Source organism: Sinohyriopsis cumingii, chromosome 1 (assembly GCF_028554795.1).
Source record: "Sinohyriopsis cumingii isolate HCF-2022 chromosome 1, ASM2855479v2, whole genome shotgun sequence".
In the NCBI taxonomy this organism is placed as follows: Eukaryota; Metazoa; Mollusca; class Bivalvia; order Unionida; family Unionidae; genus Sinohyriopsis; species Sinohyriopsis cumingii.
In genome coordinates, this window is record NC_142961.1 from 51,105,726 (window position 1) to 51,124,488 (window position 18,763).

At 36.1% G+C, this 18,763-nt stretch overlaps 1 protein-coding gene across 1 annotated transcript in view; it reads right to left on the reverse strand.

The window, feature by feature from the left end:
• The window catches only part of LOC149806858 (rapamycin-insensitive companion of mTOR-like), a 154,298-nt gene that overhangs the window by 25,480 nt on the left and 110,055 nt on the right, over nucleotides 1–18,763 (reverse strand). Inside the window, exon 28 of the mRNA XM_089958719.1 lies at nucleotides 14,230–15,666. Coding sequence (XP_089814845.1) covers nucleotides 14,230–15,666 — 1,437 coding nt within the window. The remainder of the gene's footprint in view (nucleotides 1–14,229; nucleotides 15,667–18,763) is intronic.

An 18,763-nucleotide genomic window follows, 5' to 3' on the forward strand; every position in this document is an offset into this window, starting at 1 on the left:
AGAAGCCAAGAACTGGTTTGGGATTGGCTCCAACTGGCTCTATCGGATATGGAAAACAATGAATTGACAAAACAACAACAACAAAAACAACTATCCCGAACAAAAATCGGACAAGAATGTTTTGATGGAACCTGTGGAGGATGAGGCAGACCCATTGGATGATCATGTTGTTGCAATGGAAAAGTATGTGGCGGAACAACAGCAATTGGAAGATGAGCCAGACCTGTTGGAGGGTTGTGTGGCCAGGCTGGAAGAGTATGAGGCAGAAAAAAATACAAGTGGAAAACAAGGAAGGCCCTAGGGAGGACCATGTGGCTAAGTTGGAAAATGGTGTATAACATCTTGTGGCAGATGTCCCATAGGAAAATCGGTTGGTTGTGGCAACAAAATCATAGTGGGGAAAAAAGACTGTCTTTGCAAAACAGCCCAAACTAGCACTAGATAGTAAGTTATTACCGCATATACTGGGACACAATAAAATAATTTTTTTTTCCCTCTGACATATGTCTCAAGACTTAAGAAATGAAATAAATTTGTCTTGAATTTGCACTGCACCCCACCACATGTTGCAATTAAATAGATAAAGAAATACTTAAATAGATAAAGAAATGCTTATTTGATAATAAAATAAACTAACCTTGTATTTTTGTCATTTATTTCTCTCTTTTTTTCATCATGAGCATTAAAGAATAAAATATATGCACCTCCATATATGTAGCACAGGCATCTATACTGTAGCATGTATTACTTACGTCCGATAACACATGACACATTGTTCACTGACATCAACATTGAGAAACAAATCATGTTTGGTTGTACTCAAAGGTTTGAATACGTTATCCAACTGAAGACTGGATCAACAAAATCGCAAATAAGAGGGAAATAATCGACCAATTAAAGACATCTGCCATTCTTGCACAAGGTGTTAGGTGCAAAATAACCAAGATTGAATTACAAAACTCCCATGATAACTCGTGCCCTGATAACTCGTGAACCCACTTATAACGCGGGGTCCAGCGTGGATCCCATTTTTTAAACCAGAAAATAACCCAAAAATTGATCTCTATTTGTTGAACTTGAAGAAAATCGTGATCAAAATTGGTAACAGAAACTTTGATGTATCGCTCGTTTTATAGTCGAAAACAGTACATAGGACCTAGAAAATTAAAACAACACAATGAAATGTCAATTTTTTTAAAAAATCTTACAATTTTTACATTTTCTTTCCAAACGACATTCCTAGTACACTGCAATTAATAAGGAAATTTTGATCAATAAAAATTTCACTCACGCCAAGTGGAGGCAGTACTTTAATAAATAAATACAAATCAAATGATTTTGAATCACTTGAAATTTGTGTTCTAGTTCCATCTTTTAGTTCCTTTCAAGTGTAATCATAATAAATGCAATGTGTCCTCTTGCGTATGTGTGTGTGTGACTTGGATTTTTAATGTAGCTTTAACAATTTTTCAGTCATATCGCTATGATGTCTGCAGTGTTGCAGTTTATAGTGATGTCTAGAACAGGGGCATTATGCTGCAGACATCTAGCATGATGTCCCACCCAGTCACATTATCCTGACACCAGGCAGACCAGCCCTAACACTAAAATCTTAATGCTGAGTGCCAAGCGAGGATTCTTTAGGACCAATTTTGTAAGTCTTTGGTATGACTCAACCGGGGATCGAATCCACGCCTTACCCCATCTGAGGAGGACACTGTAACCACTAGGCCACTGAAGAGGTTGTGTCCTCTTGTAATTAAACATAAATGTGTCAATCTACTGTAACAGCTATGTCTGCAAGCATTTCTCTGAGAACCTAGTTAAGTGCAAACCATGTTATGATAACTGATTTCCGGACGTATTTGTTGTATTGTTGCACTGAATTAAAAGCTGGCCTTCTTTGTATTATCACATTATGTCTTTTGAATCAAATAAAGGAGGTCGAATAAAAGAAAAGTTAAAAGGCACGAAAATCCTACAAAATCTAGTGGCCCCGGTCGTATGTTGAATGAATTCACTTCATTTGATCAATTGAACACTTATAAATGTTATTGTATATGTAACATAAACTACCTTAAATTAACTGACTCTTTCATAACTGTGATCAAAGATAACAAGACAGCCAAGCGAAATGAATACTTTGTAAAATAAAAAGCTTGATTTCGCAGCTACGGACCATTGTGTAAGTAAGTTTTAGAGAATTCATGAACTGGCACTTAGGGATATCCTCAAGGATGATAAGAAGTTTTATTATTAATTCCAATTAATTAATTCATGACATAAATATTGCACTAACTGAGCAATGCAAAAAAATGTAGAAGAATGTCTCACAAAATAAATGTCACATTTTTAAAAAAAAGGAAGCTTGTTTGGTAGTGTATCAACAGATAGTCTAGTTCCCTGCTCTGTGGACTCCCGATATGGCAGAATAATATTAAACAGCACTTTGGGAACCAGACTCCTCAAACAAAAAGCAGTGACACAACAGATTTTTTTGCGTACATGTGATGGTTGCTGAAACCAGTTGGAACTATCTTTCATATGTTGGACATTTTGAAAATAAATGTTATTTAAACTGAATAACAAACAACTTCATTAGAAAAAGCACATTATTAAAAATTATTATTGACATGATTGTAAAATGGGGATTCAGTCCATAAACAGCCCAGTTCCCTAACCCTGCCTCCGCCCAATGGTTTTTTTGATGTCAAAGTAATTTTTTTCAATTTCTGGAGGTCCCTCAGTAACTTGCACCTCACTTATAGTGCAGTCTATGTTTGTGGACCCCATTGTGCACGAGTTATCGAGGGAGAGGTGTATATCCAGGACAACTATATGATTGTATCTCACAAAATAAAAATCATAATTTGAAAATACATTCCCTTGAATGCAAGTGACAATCTTTTCACCAGCATGGGTTACAAAAAGTACTATTAAAGCCAGTTATTGCTGTGTATACTATTTACCCGCAAACATCAATGCTCACTGTTTGAACTTACAGTCAGGGCATCAAAGGGAAAGGTTATTTTTATTACAAAGCAGGCTGACCTCGGAAACCGATTTTGGATACTTTTAAGCCAGTATCAATACAAAGGTTTTTTTTATTTAAAAAAAGCCAATCTAGGAAGCTGACTTTGGATTCTTTTAAGTGTGATGATTTTAAAAAAAAAAATTGAATAAACATAGTCAGGCAAGATATGGAAGCTAACTTTGGTTCCTTTACACTGGTATTCACATTAATTTGTAAAGTAAATTGAAACAATGGAATGTGCATGGACATCAATGATCCAGCATCGCCCTGAGGATTTGAAGAAAATAAAATCATTTGATGAATTCGTGAAGGGCAGAAGAGAAGAAGATGATTTTGCCGACAATATGATCATTAACATGGATGCAATTCTAATGTACTTTGATCTCAATGCTGGGCGGACTGATGATAAGATGGGGATTAAAAGTGTGAGAATTAGCAAGATTGGTGCAGATTTAGAAAATCTGATTTTAGTCATTACAGTTTTCGCTTCAGGAGATGTGCTGCCAACAATGATTTTTCATGGCATGCACCGAAAGAATGGATCGTACGTATGCATGAGAAGGGTTGTTTTGAGATGCTGCTGCAGTGGATTAAAGAGTATTATCTCATGTACAGTTTGCTTTTTTTTAAAATAAAATTTCAGTTGGAGTGCATTTTCCAACATGTAATTTTCTAATGATTCATAAAGTATCCCACAACTTAAGACTCGGTAAAATGATGTGCCTCAGGACATGCCTCAGAACATACAGTGCACAAGAAAATTACTTTAAAAATTAATTTATGGTGTCACATCATATATGGTAAATATGGTAGCATATGCCAGCTTGGGTGCGTCCAATTGCTGGAAAAAATGTTGTGGAATATTCTTGCCAGCAACAAGTCCCCAGAACCTGTGGAAGAGGAAGTCATGATCTGTTGCCTGTTGGCAATCAGAGGCTACATGGATGCAGATACTTGTGTCAAATTGGTCTGTTGCCTTTTGGCAATCAGAGGCTACATGGATGCAGATACTTGTGTCAAACTGGTCTGTTGCCTGTTGGCAATCAGACATGGATGCAGATACTTGTGTCAAATTGGTCTGTTGCCTGTTGGCAATCAGAGGCTACATGGATGCAGATACTTGTGTCGAATTGGTCTGTTGCCTGTTGGCAATCAGAGGCTACGTGGATGCAGATACTTGTGTCAAATTGGTCTGTTGCCTGTTGGCAATCAGACGCTACATGGATGCAGATACTTGTGTCAAATCTGTGCCACAAACTGGCAAAAACAAAGTATAATACTGGTAGAATTGATTTTACACAAACATTTGCAAAAACTAGTGGTTCTGTGGATGTGGCACCATTGATATTGTCCACTGTATTGACCAACCTTGCTGTCGAGTATGTCCTGGTTTCCAAAACAAATTACTAAAACTATTGTGCTCCAAACCAATTTTTTTTGTGTGTGTTGATCCACGGACAGCCAATAGAACAATAGATTTTGTCCAGGATGTATACATAATGGTATCATAGGCATTGTCCGACAACAACAAAAAAACAGTGGTATGGCCAAGCACAAGCTCAACCTTTTCTTGAGTAGGACAAGCTACAATGATTTCCTGAATAAGCATAAGCAATTGTACTAGAACAAGCCAAAGCAAATGGACTACTATAAAAAGTGTGTGCAGCAAGTGTAAAAGAACTGCAGCAACTATGGTCTATGTATGGTACATCTGAATTCTGTTTTGTTGGTGTAGTAGACCTGATTGTTTCCCAGAAGTTGTTTGGCTAGTCAGAAAATGGATTGGAACCAATCTATATCATGTGATCAACAAAGGTTTCCCCAATTTCATCTATGGAATTTGGCTGAACTATTGTCTACTCATATGGAACTCTTATGCAAATAATGATTTTGCATTTGTTCCATTCAACTACCCTGATTCCCAACCACTGCACATTCCCATGGTGGCATGGAGAAAAGCATTGCAGTCTGTGGCTGCTGTAGAAATTCTTGTAAGAACTCTTGAAGAATTGCACCACATTAAAAAAATCCTGAGCAATCCAAAACATGGATTGCTTGCAGTCCAGTTGCAAGACATGTTTGCCCAATACTGGCTGCATGTGCAATAGTTCAATTTTTCTCCTTTGTATATGTTGATCCCCATTTAGCATCAGTTAGGTGCCAGACGTAGACCATGATTGCCCAATTATTCCAAACTGCACTCGATAAGTAGAAACCATACATGGGTATTTCCCAATCATTTGTTCTCTCCCCTTTGCTGTTGTACAATTACAAAAAACAAATTCATGCAGGGTGTGCCTTGAAATACAGTTCTGCATATTTGTAGCAAATGTATTCCCCTTGTTTGACATTGACAATCTTGTAGCCATTTGCATTTGTTGGTGCTTCCAAATTGTACAGTTGGATTCCCAGCACTTCTGCAACATACTCCACCAAGCCCATATGTTGTATTGCTGTATCAAGTGCTTTGACAAGTCTGTATGTATTGTCCCGTTCCAGCTCATCTGGCACTTCTAGGATATGTATTTTGTTCCAAAATATTTCCATGCCATTATTGTTGTGGAACAAGCACAGAAGATGATGATCTATTTCTTTTGTCCTCGTATTCAATGAAATACTTTCTGCACAACTGTAGAATGGCTTCTAGTCCTTTTGTGGCCCAGGCTGTGTGCCTAGACCAGTTGTGGTCCATGGACTGCTTGCAATCTGTCTGTACATCGAGAATGACTCTCATTGCAGCAGTACTGTTGTCATTGTAGTGTCGAAGTCCTAGCAGTCAAGCCTGTTTAGGTTGTTTGGAACATGTTTCCAATTATTTTCTGTTTCTTTTTTCGACAATGCCTCACAGACCGACATCTGCGATCTCCAACCGCCTTTTCTTTCTATTTTGGTAGACAGCAGCAAAATACATTGATTGGTTGCAATTTCCTTTCAAGGATAGACTGGCTGTTCTACAACAATAGCACGGCTCTTTTGAACATGCCGATCCAAGACACATACAGTATGTGGAATCTGGCACTAGAATCAATTGATCTGGTACGTTGTGTATTTGTACGGGATGGTTGCAAGTGGACATTTTTGTTTTTGCTTTGAGATCTTTTGTGTAGCATCACAGTGGTTGCAGTGAAATACCATCTTTGTCCACTGAAATCCAACTTCCGACATTGCCCATACCACGGCCTGTGCCCATTTTGCTTCATCTTCAATATCTGTTTTTGTGGGTCATATGCATATCATGGATACATGGTTAATTTTTGTATGTGCATACCAGTCTATAGAGATTGTGTGGTTGGGCTGATTGGCTAGCACCATGCAACAATCCAACGCACTGGCGACATTTGTCCACCCTCATAATGTTGGTTGTTTAACAAATAGTTTTTGTTCATGCTGCAATACCAACTGCAATATTACATCACTCACGATTTCTGCAGTTTTAAAATTAAGTGTGACACCTTGTTGACATGCATATAGCGATACTTCTCTATATGTGCATTTTTGTGCTTGTATATCTGGTTGCAGGGATGTTTCTTTCAAGTGCACATTTGTACAACTGGTGCAGTCCGCCAGGTGGCCTCTAAATGGTTTGTAAATTTCACCAAAATTCAATACTGGAAAACAATTTTGTTGGCATTGTTCAGGTGTTTGTAATAGAAACAAAAGAGTGAGTACTCCAATGCTGTTTATATTGTCCAGAAATAGTGCCTGATGCATCATCCGTGGGTGTGTCGTTGTTTAATATATGAAACCCTTGGCTGAGTAGGTACTGTTGAAGACATGGTTGATCAAGAACACCAGAGAAATTGTGCATGTAGTCAATGGAGTCGAGTCCATATCCATAGGTGAGTTGTCAATTATTAAAATCTCCCAAACACGTCTGCAACTGTTCCATAGGAATTTTGGCCACAGCAACGTTTGCCACAAACACAGCAACAACAGGTGTACTTGAATCGGGGTTGTTTTGTGATTCCCATGCAGATCAAGCTCTTCATTTGCATCAAATTCTATCTGCTCTGTTGTATTTCATACTATACCTTTGTTGCTACTGCGTGCAAAATGAAGATGTTTGGGTGGACATTGTAGTTTGCCATGATGGTTTTCTGCACTGCACCCTGGATATCAGCAACAACTGTGCTGGCAGAGCCATCATCCCTGGTTGCTGACAGAATGCTGCCTTTAATGTATACAATATCTTTGCATCTAAGGTATCCAAAGATGTACATATCATTGACAAATGTTGGAAGACCAGAGAGTGGCTGCAAATGTGTGTGACCCTCAAGCACTTGTAGACAGTCAACAGTAGAGATGCCTGGTACTAGATTGCTTTTGTATTCATTTTCTTGGAGCATATGTAGTGCTAACAGTGTTCACGCACAAAGACCCATACTTTGGAATGTAACATAAATTGTTAGGATGCAAGCATCTACTGTAGTATTTTGTAGTACATTTGTGGTTTGTATGGTTATCTTAGTATTTTGCAGTACATTTGTGGTTTGTATGGTTGCCTTAGTATTTTGTAGTACATTTGTGGTTTGTATGGTTGCCTTTGTATTTTGTAGTACATTTGTAGTTTGTATGGCTGCCTTAGTATTTTGTAGTACATTTGTAGTTTGTATGGTTGCCTTAGTATTTTGTAGTACATTTGTGGTTTGTATGGTTGCCTTAGTATTTTGTAGTACATTTGTGGTTTGCATGGTTACCTTAGTATTTTGTAGTACATTTGTGGTTTGTATGGTTGCCTTAGTATTTTGTAGTACATTTGTGGTTTGTATGGTTGCCTTTGTATTTTGTAGTACATTTGTAGTTTGTATGGTTGCCTTAGTATTTTGTAGTACATTTGTGGTTTATATGGTTGCCTTAGTATTTTGTATTACATTTGTGGTTTATATGGTTGCCTTAGTATTCTGTAGTACATTTGTGGTTTTTATGGTTTTGCCTTAGTATTCTGTAGTACATTTGTGGTTTTTATGGTTTTGCCTTAGTATTCTGTAGTACATTTGTGGTTTGCATGGTTACCTTAGTATTTTGTAGTACATTTGTGGTTTATATGGTTGCCTTAGTATTTTGTAGTACATTTGTGGTTTGTATGGTTGCCTTTGTATTTTGTAGTACATTTGTAGTTTGTATGGTTGCCTTAGTATTTTGTAGTACATTTGTGGTTTATATGGTTGCCTTAGTATTTTGTAGTACATTTGTGGTTTATATGGTTGCCTTAGTATTCTGTAGTACATTTGTGGTTTGTATAGTTACCTTAGTATTCTGTAGTACATTTGTGGTTTTTATGGTTTTGCCTTAGTATTCTGTAGTACATTTGTGGTTTGTATGGTTGCCTTAGTATTTTGCAGTACATTTGTGGTTTGTATGGTTGCCTTAGTATTTTGTAGTACATTTGTGGCTTGTATGGTTGCCTTTGTATTTTGTAGTACATTTGTAGTTTGTATGGCTGCCTTAGTATTTTGTAGTACATTTGTGGTTTGTATGGTTGCCTTAGTATTTTGTAGTACATTTGTGGTTTGCATGGTTGCCTTAGTATTTTGTAGTACATTTGTGGTTTGTATGGTTACCTTAGTATTTTGTAGTACATTTGTAGTTTGTATGGTTGCCTTAGTATTTTGTAGTACATTTGTAGTTTGTATGGTTGCCTTAGTATTTTGTAGTACATTTGTGGTTTATATGGTTGCCTTAGTATTTTGTAGTACATTTGTGGTTTGTATGGTTGCCTTAGTATTTTGTAGTACATTTGTAGTTTGTATGGTTGCCTTAGTATTTTGTAGTACATTTGTGGTTTATATAGTTGCCTTAGTATTTTGTAGTACATTTGTGGTTTGTATGGTTGCCTTAGTATTTTGTAGTACATTTGTGGTTTATATGGTTGCCTTAGTATTTTGTAGTACATTTGTGGTTTGTATGGTTGCCTTTGTATTTTGTAGTACATTTGTAGTTTGTATGGTTGCCTTAGTATTTTGTAGTACATTTGTGGTTTATATGGTTGCCTTAGTATTTTGTAGTACATTTGTGGTTTGTATGGTTGCCTTAGTATTTTGTAGTACATTTGTCGTTTGTATGGTTGCCTTAGTATTTTGTAGTACATTTGTGGTTTATATGGTTGCCTTAGTATTTTGTAGTACATTTGTGATTTGTATAGTTGCCTTAGTATTTTGTAGTACATTTGTGGTTTATATGGTTGCCTTAGTATTTTGTAGTACATTTGTGGTTTGTATAGTTGCCTTAGTATTCTGTAGTACATTTGTGGTTTGTATGGTTGCCTTAGTATTTTGTAGTACATTTGTGGTTTGTATGGTTGTCTTAGTATTTTGTAGTACATTTGTAGTTTGTATAGTTGCCTTAGTATTCTGTAGTACATTTGTGGTTTGTATGGTTGCCTTAGTATTTTGTAGTACATTTGTGGTTTATATGGTTGCCTTAGTATTTTGTAGTACATTTGTGGTTTGTATAGTTGCCTTAGTATTCTGTAGTACATTTGTGGTTTGTATGGTTGCCTTAGTATTTTGTAGTACATTTGTGGTTTGTATAGTTGCCTTAGTATTCTGTAGTACATTTGTGGTTTGTATGGTTGCCTTAGTATTTTGTATTACATTTGTGGTTTGTATGGTTGCCTTAGTATTTTGTATTACATTTGTGGTTTGTATGGTTGCCTCACATTTTGGAGCCACATTGTTTACCATTCTCTATATACAGGCTACAGTTTTTCTCCAACTGTTTACTGGATGTATAGTATGGCAAGTATGGATTTTTTTTGTTTCCTTCTTTGGCTTTAGGTTGTGTTTGGTTTTTTGGCTTTGGGTTGTGTTTGGTTTTTGATTTGGTGTTTGTGTATTGTTTAGGGGTTTTCTGTTTTGGATTTGGAGTTTGTGCGTGGTTTTTGGATCTGGTGTTTATGTTTGATTTTTGGTTTTGATGTTTGTGTTTGTGTTTGGTTTTTGTTTTTGATGTTTGTGTCATGGTTTCAGTATCTGTGTTTGATTTTTAAATTTGGTGTTTGTGTTAAGTTTTTTTGTCTGCGTATTTGATGTTGAGGTACTAATTTGTCAATAATATGCTGCTAAGTCGGTTTTAAAAAAAAGTAGCCCAAGTCATGGCAATATCAGCAAAAAATGTGCTCTAGTAAAATACAAACATGCATGTTTGGTCGTAGATGCTATTTGTGGTCTTGACAACATCAACGATCATAGGTTCAGCATTGAGAATTATTGTCAGAGCTATTTTGATAGTAACTGGTATCTCTTGTGGTGCTAGCAAATTAATTTTGATGTGACTGCATTCATGACTATGCATCTATTCTGAATTGTTAGCAGCTGCACAGAGCAGTCTCAATACCATCAGTAAATTGTACTCAGTAGCAATCAAGTATAAAATTATCAATGCAGCTGAGTTTGAGATTGTGCTGGTGGAAATGTAAAATCACAGACACAATCTTCATGCAGAGAACTGGTTTATCAATCGAAACAACAGCTGCCACTGTGAGCTGCCTGGGCAGTACTGATCAGTACCAAATCCATAAGCAGTATCAAAGGCTGGGCTTTTGCCTTTTTTTGGAAACCCTTTGAGGCACTGACATCCATTTGAGACTCTACCCCTCAAGACTGGCTCATGTGTGTAGACAAAATTAAAAGTGATTAACAGTCACTTATGGGCTAAGTGTGTCATAGGGGTAGAGGCAGGGCCACAATGGGAACAAAAACAGTGAAATGAACACTTTCATACTACTTAGATAAATGAGTTGTGCAGAATGCAAGACCCAAAACAGTACATTCAAGAGAAGTTCTGCATACCTACATTGTCAATTAACTTTTAAACAATAGTTCATAAGCTAAATCTAATATCTTCTGCATACATTTAAACAAGTTTGTTATAAAGCATCATGATTTTTCCCAATTCTACTTTTTTTAGCTCTTGGGAAGAAATTTCTTCAAAACCAAAACCAAAATTGTTATCAAAATTGCAGGGAATTCTAAATTACATTTCTTTTTGTGATCATTGGCACAAACTTTCATTTTCTTTATGCTGTTGATATTACTCTGTGATACGTTTTTTTGCAGATCATGTACAGTATAATTGTGTAACAGGCAGAAGTAGGTCCATTTGAAGCACATAAAAAAAGGTGATGTATAAAGTTATTGACAAGGGGATGTCGGGTTGTAGGTATGCCAAGAACAGTATGAATGAATATATCACTGACTATCGACAAGGGGTTGTCTGGTTGTAGGCATGCCAAGAAGAGTATGAAGGAATATATCACTGGCTATTGACAAGGGGTTGTCTGGTTGTAGGCATGCCAAGAAGAGTATGAAGGAATATATCATTGACTATCGACAAGGGGTTGTCTGGTTGTAGGCATGCCGAGAAGAGTATGAAGGAATATATCACTGACCATCGACAAGGGCTTGTCTGGTTGTAGGCATGCCAAGAAGAGTATGAAGGAATATATCATTGACTACTGACAAGGGGTTGTCTGGTTGTAGGCATGCCAAGAAGAGTATGAAGGAATATACCATTGACTATCGACAAGGGGTTGTCTGGTTGTAGGCATGCCAAGAAGAGTATGAAGGAATATATCAATGACAATTGACAAGGGCAAGTCTGGTTGTAGGCATGCCAAGAAGAGTATGAAGGAATATATCATTGACTATCAACAAGGGGTTGTCTGGTTGTAGGCATGCTAAGAAGAATATGAAAGAATACATAACTGACATCTGATACACATGCATTATTAAAATAAGTAATGTTTCAAATGAAACATGAGTTATCACTATAAATAGAGTATATTTTTTAAATGGTAAAAAAAAGTGTGCTAGTGCATCAAAACTGATGTGTTCAGAACAGCAGTAGCAGCTAGTGATGTGGTATAAAATTATTTCTGTATAGTTTTTTTAATAACCTTAATAGAAGAAAAACCCACTTCTTTTATTCCTGTAACATTTATGACTAACAGAAAGCTTGCCATTCCCCTGAGCTATAAGCCACATTTCAACAGGGTGGGATATAAAGATATATAAATAAATTGAAAGAAAAAAAACTTGAACACTGAGCTTACTGTAGGGTATGGACAGAAGTACTGATAAACTGACAAGCACATCAAGGTCAAAGTGACCACTATATCAAGCTTCACTAAGTCAGAAATGCAGTTTGTTGATTAAAGTGAAAGTTATATTCAATGCAATTAAAGATTTTTTTTAAGGATGTGTGTGTGTGTGTGTGTGTGTCAAGCTAGACTTGAATTTACGGAAGAAGTGACTTCTTTTGGACAGAGTAGGATGAAGTGAGAACTGAAATGGGAAAAGTGGAAAAAAGCATGAAACACATACACACACACCTCTGTGTTTTGATTTGCTTTTTAAATGATGTCCTCTACTTGTTAGTATGCATTTAACACTGGTTTTAAGCAATACTAATTTTCAAGTAAAAAAAATCTATGTTCAATGTTTTATTATTAATACAATTAGTACAGGCATAACAATTATTATACTCATATCCATCGTAGTCATACTTGAAAGTGTGTATATTTGATTTAGAGATATATCCAGTGTATTTTGGCTATGTGACTTTAAAAGACCACAGCTGAAACTATACATTGCAATTAATTTTATCTGATAGAAGTAATGAGATTAAAGTCGTTTAATTGCAAGTTGGTAGAACTGCTTAATCATCTATCACTTTAATTTTTGTTTTTACTTTCTGAAAGTTTACTATAAAATAGCAGTCAAAAGGATTTCTAAACTGTTTTGAAACAACCCCTGTATCGTGTACATTATTTAAAGAATGGTTTATGTCAGATAGCTTTTGTTTAAGAAATCATTTCCTTCCTTCCAAACTTTGGACAGATTGGAAGAATTATGAAATATATAGGATAAATGGCAGCATTGGGGCTTTAATGGGAAAGTGGATGCCTTCCTGCATGTTACATAATGTATGAAGTGAACATTGGAGGCAACCTTTTTACCTAGAATGCATTGCATGACGATGTTCATGCTGATAAGGCCTTTGGACATTTTCAAAGTGAGGTTCATGTTAATTAAATCTCACTCCGTATTTAAAAAATTCACCTTTGTCTTTATTTTGTATCCCTTTTTAGGGTGTATAAACTTACTGTAGCAACAAAGATGCTGCCAGGATTTTATCGAAAGGAAGGATCTCCACATTGGTCATAAAAATAATGGGGAAGTAAAATAAGGAGGGGAACTGGAAACAGCCATAGTTCAATATTTATCTAACACTTAAACATCTGTCTCTTTTTCTTCCAGCTCCACTCTGAGCTCTAGTCTAGTTGTATAAATATTAATCTGTTGATTGTTTTTGTCAAAGCTTAATCTGCTCCTTATCTGTGTATGAACATGGTTCTGAGCTGAGAACACCCTTTTCACCATCTGCTGTCTTAAGCAATCTATGCATAACAGGCTTGAACAACTTGGGCAACTGTTCTTTATGGTTGTTATGTACAATTTTCAGCAGCTCACAGGTACTGTCTATTGGATACCTGTTCTTCAAAATAACATATTTTACTAAAATGAACTCTGTGAAAAGTTTTGTTTTCTTGAATCAATGCTTTGCTGAGTACAATGACAGATTTCTTATCTGAAATGCTATACAGCCAGGACTGTGTGATGTGCCATAAAACCCTATTCAGCCAGGACAGTGTCATGTGCCATTCAACCCTATACAGCCAGGACTGTGTGATGTGCCATGACATGCTATACAGTCAGGACTGTGTGATGTGCCATGAAACCCTACACAGCCAGGAATGTGTCATGTGCCATTTACCCTATACATACATATTCTTTCATTATCATCCATTTCTCAAATTAGCCACAGTAAATAAAGTACACTGATAGTCATCACCTACTATGAAAGGAGTGGCATTTCTATTGTGCAATAGTCAAATCTCACTTCTAATCAGCTGTGGGCTTTGAAAATTCAACTATATACTCAACACAATTGTGTTACCTGGAGTTCCAAATTTCATTTTTGACAAAAGCAGCCATTGCTATGCTCACTCTGAATTCACATTAAATCTATTTGATAATTAAAATGATTAGTGATGCAGCAAAATGATTTATTATGTCAAACAAAAAATATTTTTTGGGGAGGAAGTCTCACAAAGCATGTAACTCTGGAGATCAAATGTAGGTTACCAATGTGTATCTACTAACACATGTGAGATAGTTAACTAAGCAACTTACCCAAGCCGCAAACTAAAGCTTTCCAGGCTTGTTCTAGAATCAATACTTGGTCGTCTGCTCACAGATGTTGAAGTATTTCCCTCATAAAGTTTGCTCAGTCCATAGTCTGATTCAAATTCTGAACTATTCTGTCTTTGTTTCATCAAGGAACGAAGAGTTGCATATCCAACGGCATCTCTCGATGTTGTGTACATGATAGCATTTTCAGAAAAGTCAAAGAATCTTGACGATGGAAGTATTCCATAACCTGGACTTGACTGTCGTCGCAAACTTGGAACTCTGTTCAAATTTGCAAGTTTTCTTTGAGTACTGGAAGGATGCACTAACTCTTTATCATCTATTTTTACCAAGGAATCTGTAATTGCAGGTTCAATGTGTTCCAGTGATGTGGAACTTGCTATTGGACTCAAAGACCTAAATTCTGAAACACCATGATGTCCTGAATCATAAGAACTAATACCACTAGTTGTAGAATCTGTGTTGAAGCTATCAGCTCGGCTTTTACTAGTTCTTGAGCTCTCACTGCCACTGCTTTTCTCATCACGCAAGCTGATAGGCTTCTTTGAAGAATCAGCCATAGTCTTTATTTTACTACTAAACTCTGCTAAATGACTTTGATCAGATTCCTCACATTGATCCTGCTCTTCCAATCTTTTGGATTCTTGATTCTGTCTTTCAATAATTTCCTTTGGCAAGGATTCCTCTGATTTTGAAACCCCTTTATCAAAATTAACTGACTGAATTGCACTATCACTACTTGCCCTATCTCTCTGGCTTTTATTCAATTTATTTGTTGAATGTACAGGAATTTCAAGAACTAATCCTTCCTGTATGATTGTTTGTTCTTCTTCTTCAACATCTTCCTCTTCTGATTCATGACCAACAAGTCCAGATATGTGTCTCTCCTCCATTATCACAAGGTCATCACTAAGTGCTCTTTCTCGACTAGGACTCATCAACAAAACTGTATGTAAGGATTGAGATCGAGATGGCAAAGTCTGATATCGCTTGTAGCTATGACTTTCTAATGGTAACGTCCTACTTTTTCCTACACTTCCCAAATGTCTTGAATCTGGATTTAATGAATGGAATTTGGTAGGTGATGTATCACAGAATTGCTCCTTCTTTTCACAACCACTTTGGTAAATGTTTGAATTTGAATCTAGACTGATATTCCCCCCATTTGGATGATTTGGAAATGTTAATTTTGTGTCACCAATGTTGAGTGGGCTCTCAAACCTACTATTACTATAGATCATACTGAACGAGGTTTCACTCACAGGTGTTGTCTCTGCAGCCTCGAGAAGCACTGTTTTATCCTCAACTACTGGCCATGGATCTGTCCGTGATTTCCAGCAAGACTCCCAGCCATATCGTGTCAATGCCTCAGCACCCTCCCGTGTACTGGCTAACAGTCCCAGCACGAAGAAGGCTGTTCTGTGAAGCATTAATAAAACAAAGTTCATAAGGCAGTCAATACCATGTGTGTACAATGCTTAGTGGATATTCCAACATAGGAATTGATAAACTAAAGAAATAATGATTGATTGCTATTATCAAATTCCCAAAAAAATTCTATTACATATTGCTCGCCCCAACCTGACCCCATCCTGACAGTGATCTAGGGGTTTTAACCCAAGACTGATTACATTTAGTTTTCCTGTAGTATCATTAATTTTTGTCGGGTACCAATTTTCATGGATTTCATTGTTATCCGAAACCACAATTCTAAAGACACAATGAAAACTGAACCACAAAATGATACAGAAGCCCCACTCCATTTTCTTACTGTGTTTCATTCCTAGAGATCAACAAGTCTATTTAATAAGTCAATGTCACTTCTGGAATCTAGTAATAAAATATCAGCTTTTATATGTGTTCATTTTATTTTAACCCTTAAAAATAGTTATTATGCATTTTATATTGTTTCAAGGAACATCTATCTATATGGCATCCTGTAATTTTTAGTTGCTCAAAATATATGAAGTGAAATAAGCAATGACTGAGAGATATGAGAAAAATCACAAGTTCTTCAGACACTAGCATTACTAAAAATTAAAGAAAGTATAAAACATTATGTAGTAGGATGAAAATAAGGTTTAATACTGTTGTTAAAAAATTTAAATCCTAATGAAGGCATTTCTCACTTTATCTATGCATGGATAATCCCAATAAAAATATGATTGTAAAATACCAGAACTATTCCTTGAAGTACAGTACCTGTGAAACACTAGCATATATATATAGTATTTAAAGCAAAGTAGCAGGGTTCAAATGCTCAAACTTTGACAAAACTACTGAATCATCGTGTCCATCAAGTCTGATATTACTAACAAAATATTTATCTGGTAAAGAATCCTGAAATTGTTGAATTAAATCAGTCCAGTATTCTCACAGCCACTCATAATCAGGTTCAATCTCTGACACATTTTCATTAGAATTAAAATTAGGCTTGATTGATGAAGTTTTCATTAAATCTAGCGGCTGAAGTCGGTTTGTACATGATGCAAGCTCCAACAGAGAAGTGATTCCATTGCTTTTCAATTTAGTTAGCATCTTCATACTTTGATGGACTCAAAACACATACAATGCTGATGCGTTTTGCTATCTGCATTGAACAAGGGGCAGTTGGTCATGTATTAGGTTCACATTTGGAACAATAACATTATCTAAACCAACAAGGATCTAAAATTTTACCATTTTTTAAGCCACCATGTCCATTCAGAAAGAAGCTGATGGTGCACTCTTATGGAGAGTGTTTTAAGGAAGAGATGATAAACTTTACTTTAATAGCCTATTAGCTTAGTGTTGTTAGCTGAGTTGGCTGTTTGATCTTGAGTGTAAGTTATTTATCCTGACAAGTGCTTAATTGTGCTCATTATTAATATTATTTTAACCACTGCAGTGACTAATACTTATTGTTGGCAATTCTTTCTTTATTATTTGTTATTGGGCATATTGGGGAGGTTAAATAACAATATTAAATCCCTTCAGATATGCAAACTTTGTCAAGCAAAACCATGAATTTAAGTACTCCCAAAAATAACTTTTTTAAAAACAAAATCAAGAAGAATGAGGTTGATGGAAATAAATGATGCTACAGTATTACACTCCTCCCATTACAGCACACCTGGGTAACACACAAACTCGCCTCTAACGTAGTGGCCTGCATTGATCAAAAAAAAAAGTTCTTATACAGAAAAGGCTAAAACTAAAATCCTAATGCTTAAATCTGTAAATGAGAACAACTCAATATATGGCTCAATATGACAACAATGGTTAGTAAATTTGGAATTGCTATGATCAAAAGACATTTCTTATTAAAATCTGGTGGAAGATTTTCTTCAACAAATATATTCTTGATAAATAATACAGTATATCTATCAATGAAAATGTTAGTAATAGTTTGGTGGTTTATATGTGTAATTCTTACGATGAAGCATTAGTTGATTTATATTTGCTTATGCTTACTGATGTGCAAATTTATGAGTGGAACCTGTCTTGAAAGACCACCCCTTTTGCCAAATCATAGTGGTCTCTCATGACAAGTGGTCTCTCATAACAGGTCATAACACTATATAATCCATAAATCTATACATGCTAACATGGAGAACCTGGTCTCTCAAGACAGGTGGTCTCTCATAGCAGTGGTCTCTCAAGACAGGTTTTACTGCATGTCAACTTGGTTTTAAAAGTCTATCATCAATTTATTAATTTGGTTTACTAAAGCATGGAGATTAAAGTGTTTCATTAAAAAACTTGAATCTTATTCAACTCAATGAAAACACGGGAGATTGTGGATTTAAATAAGGCCATGTCATAATTGTTGTGTCCATGACCAAGACACTTAACATCAACCCTTGAGCAAAAATCTTAACCTCAACCTTTTACCAATGTATTTAACCTCAACCCTTGACCAAGAATCTTAACCCCAACCTTTGACCCAGGTACTTAACCTCAACCTTGACCAAGAGAGTTAAGCTCAATCCTTGACCAAAATAATTAACCTCAACCCCTGACCAAGACACTTAACCTCAACCCTTGACCCTGGTATTTATCCTCATTTACCATCAAGTATAGCACTTAACCAAACTTGTCAATCTGATTAAAACTGATATCTCGAACACAGGCGTGATCTGACATGCCACTATAAGTTCATGTTCTGGTGATTTCAGAATTCCCTCTCTGCTTACTTTTACAACTCAACCAGATAATTCACTGCATTACGTGTTAGAGTTATTGTCAGTAATGATATGCTTTGAATATTTCTCAGTTTCTTACATATGAAATCTGTAATCTGATTGGTGAATCAAAATGTCCACAATCTTGTATCTGTGCCTATTAATTCACTTCTTAGAACCAGATCTTGATCTTAATTAAGCTGCCCAACTTCTCATGTGGACCATGCTGTGAATGGGCACTAATCAATACTAGAAATGGGAACCCTGTTGTGAATGGGCACTAATCAGTACTAGAAGTGGGAACCCTGCTGTGAATTGGCACTAATCAATACTAGAAGTGGGAACCCTGCTGT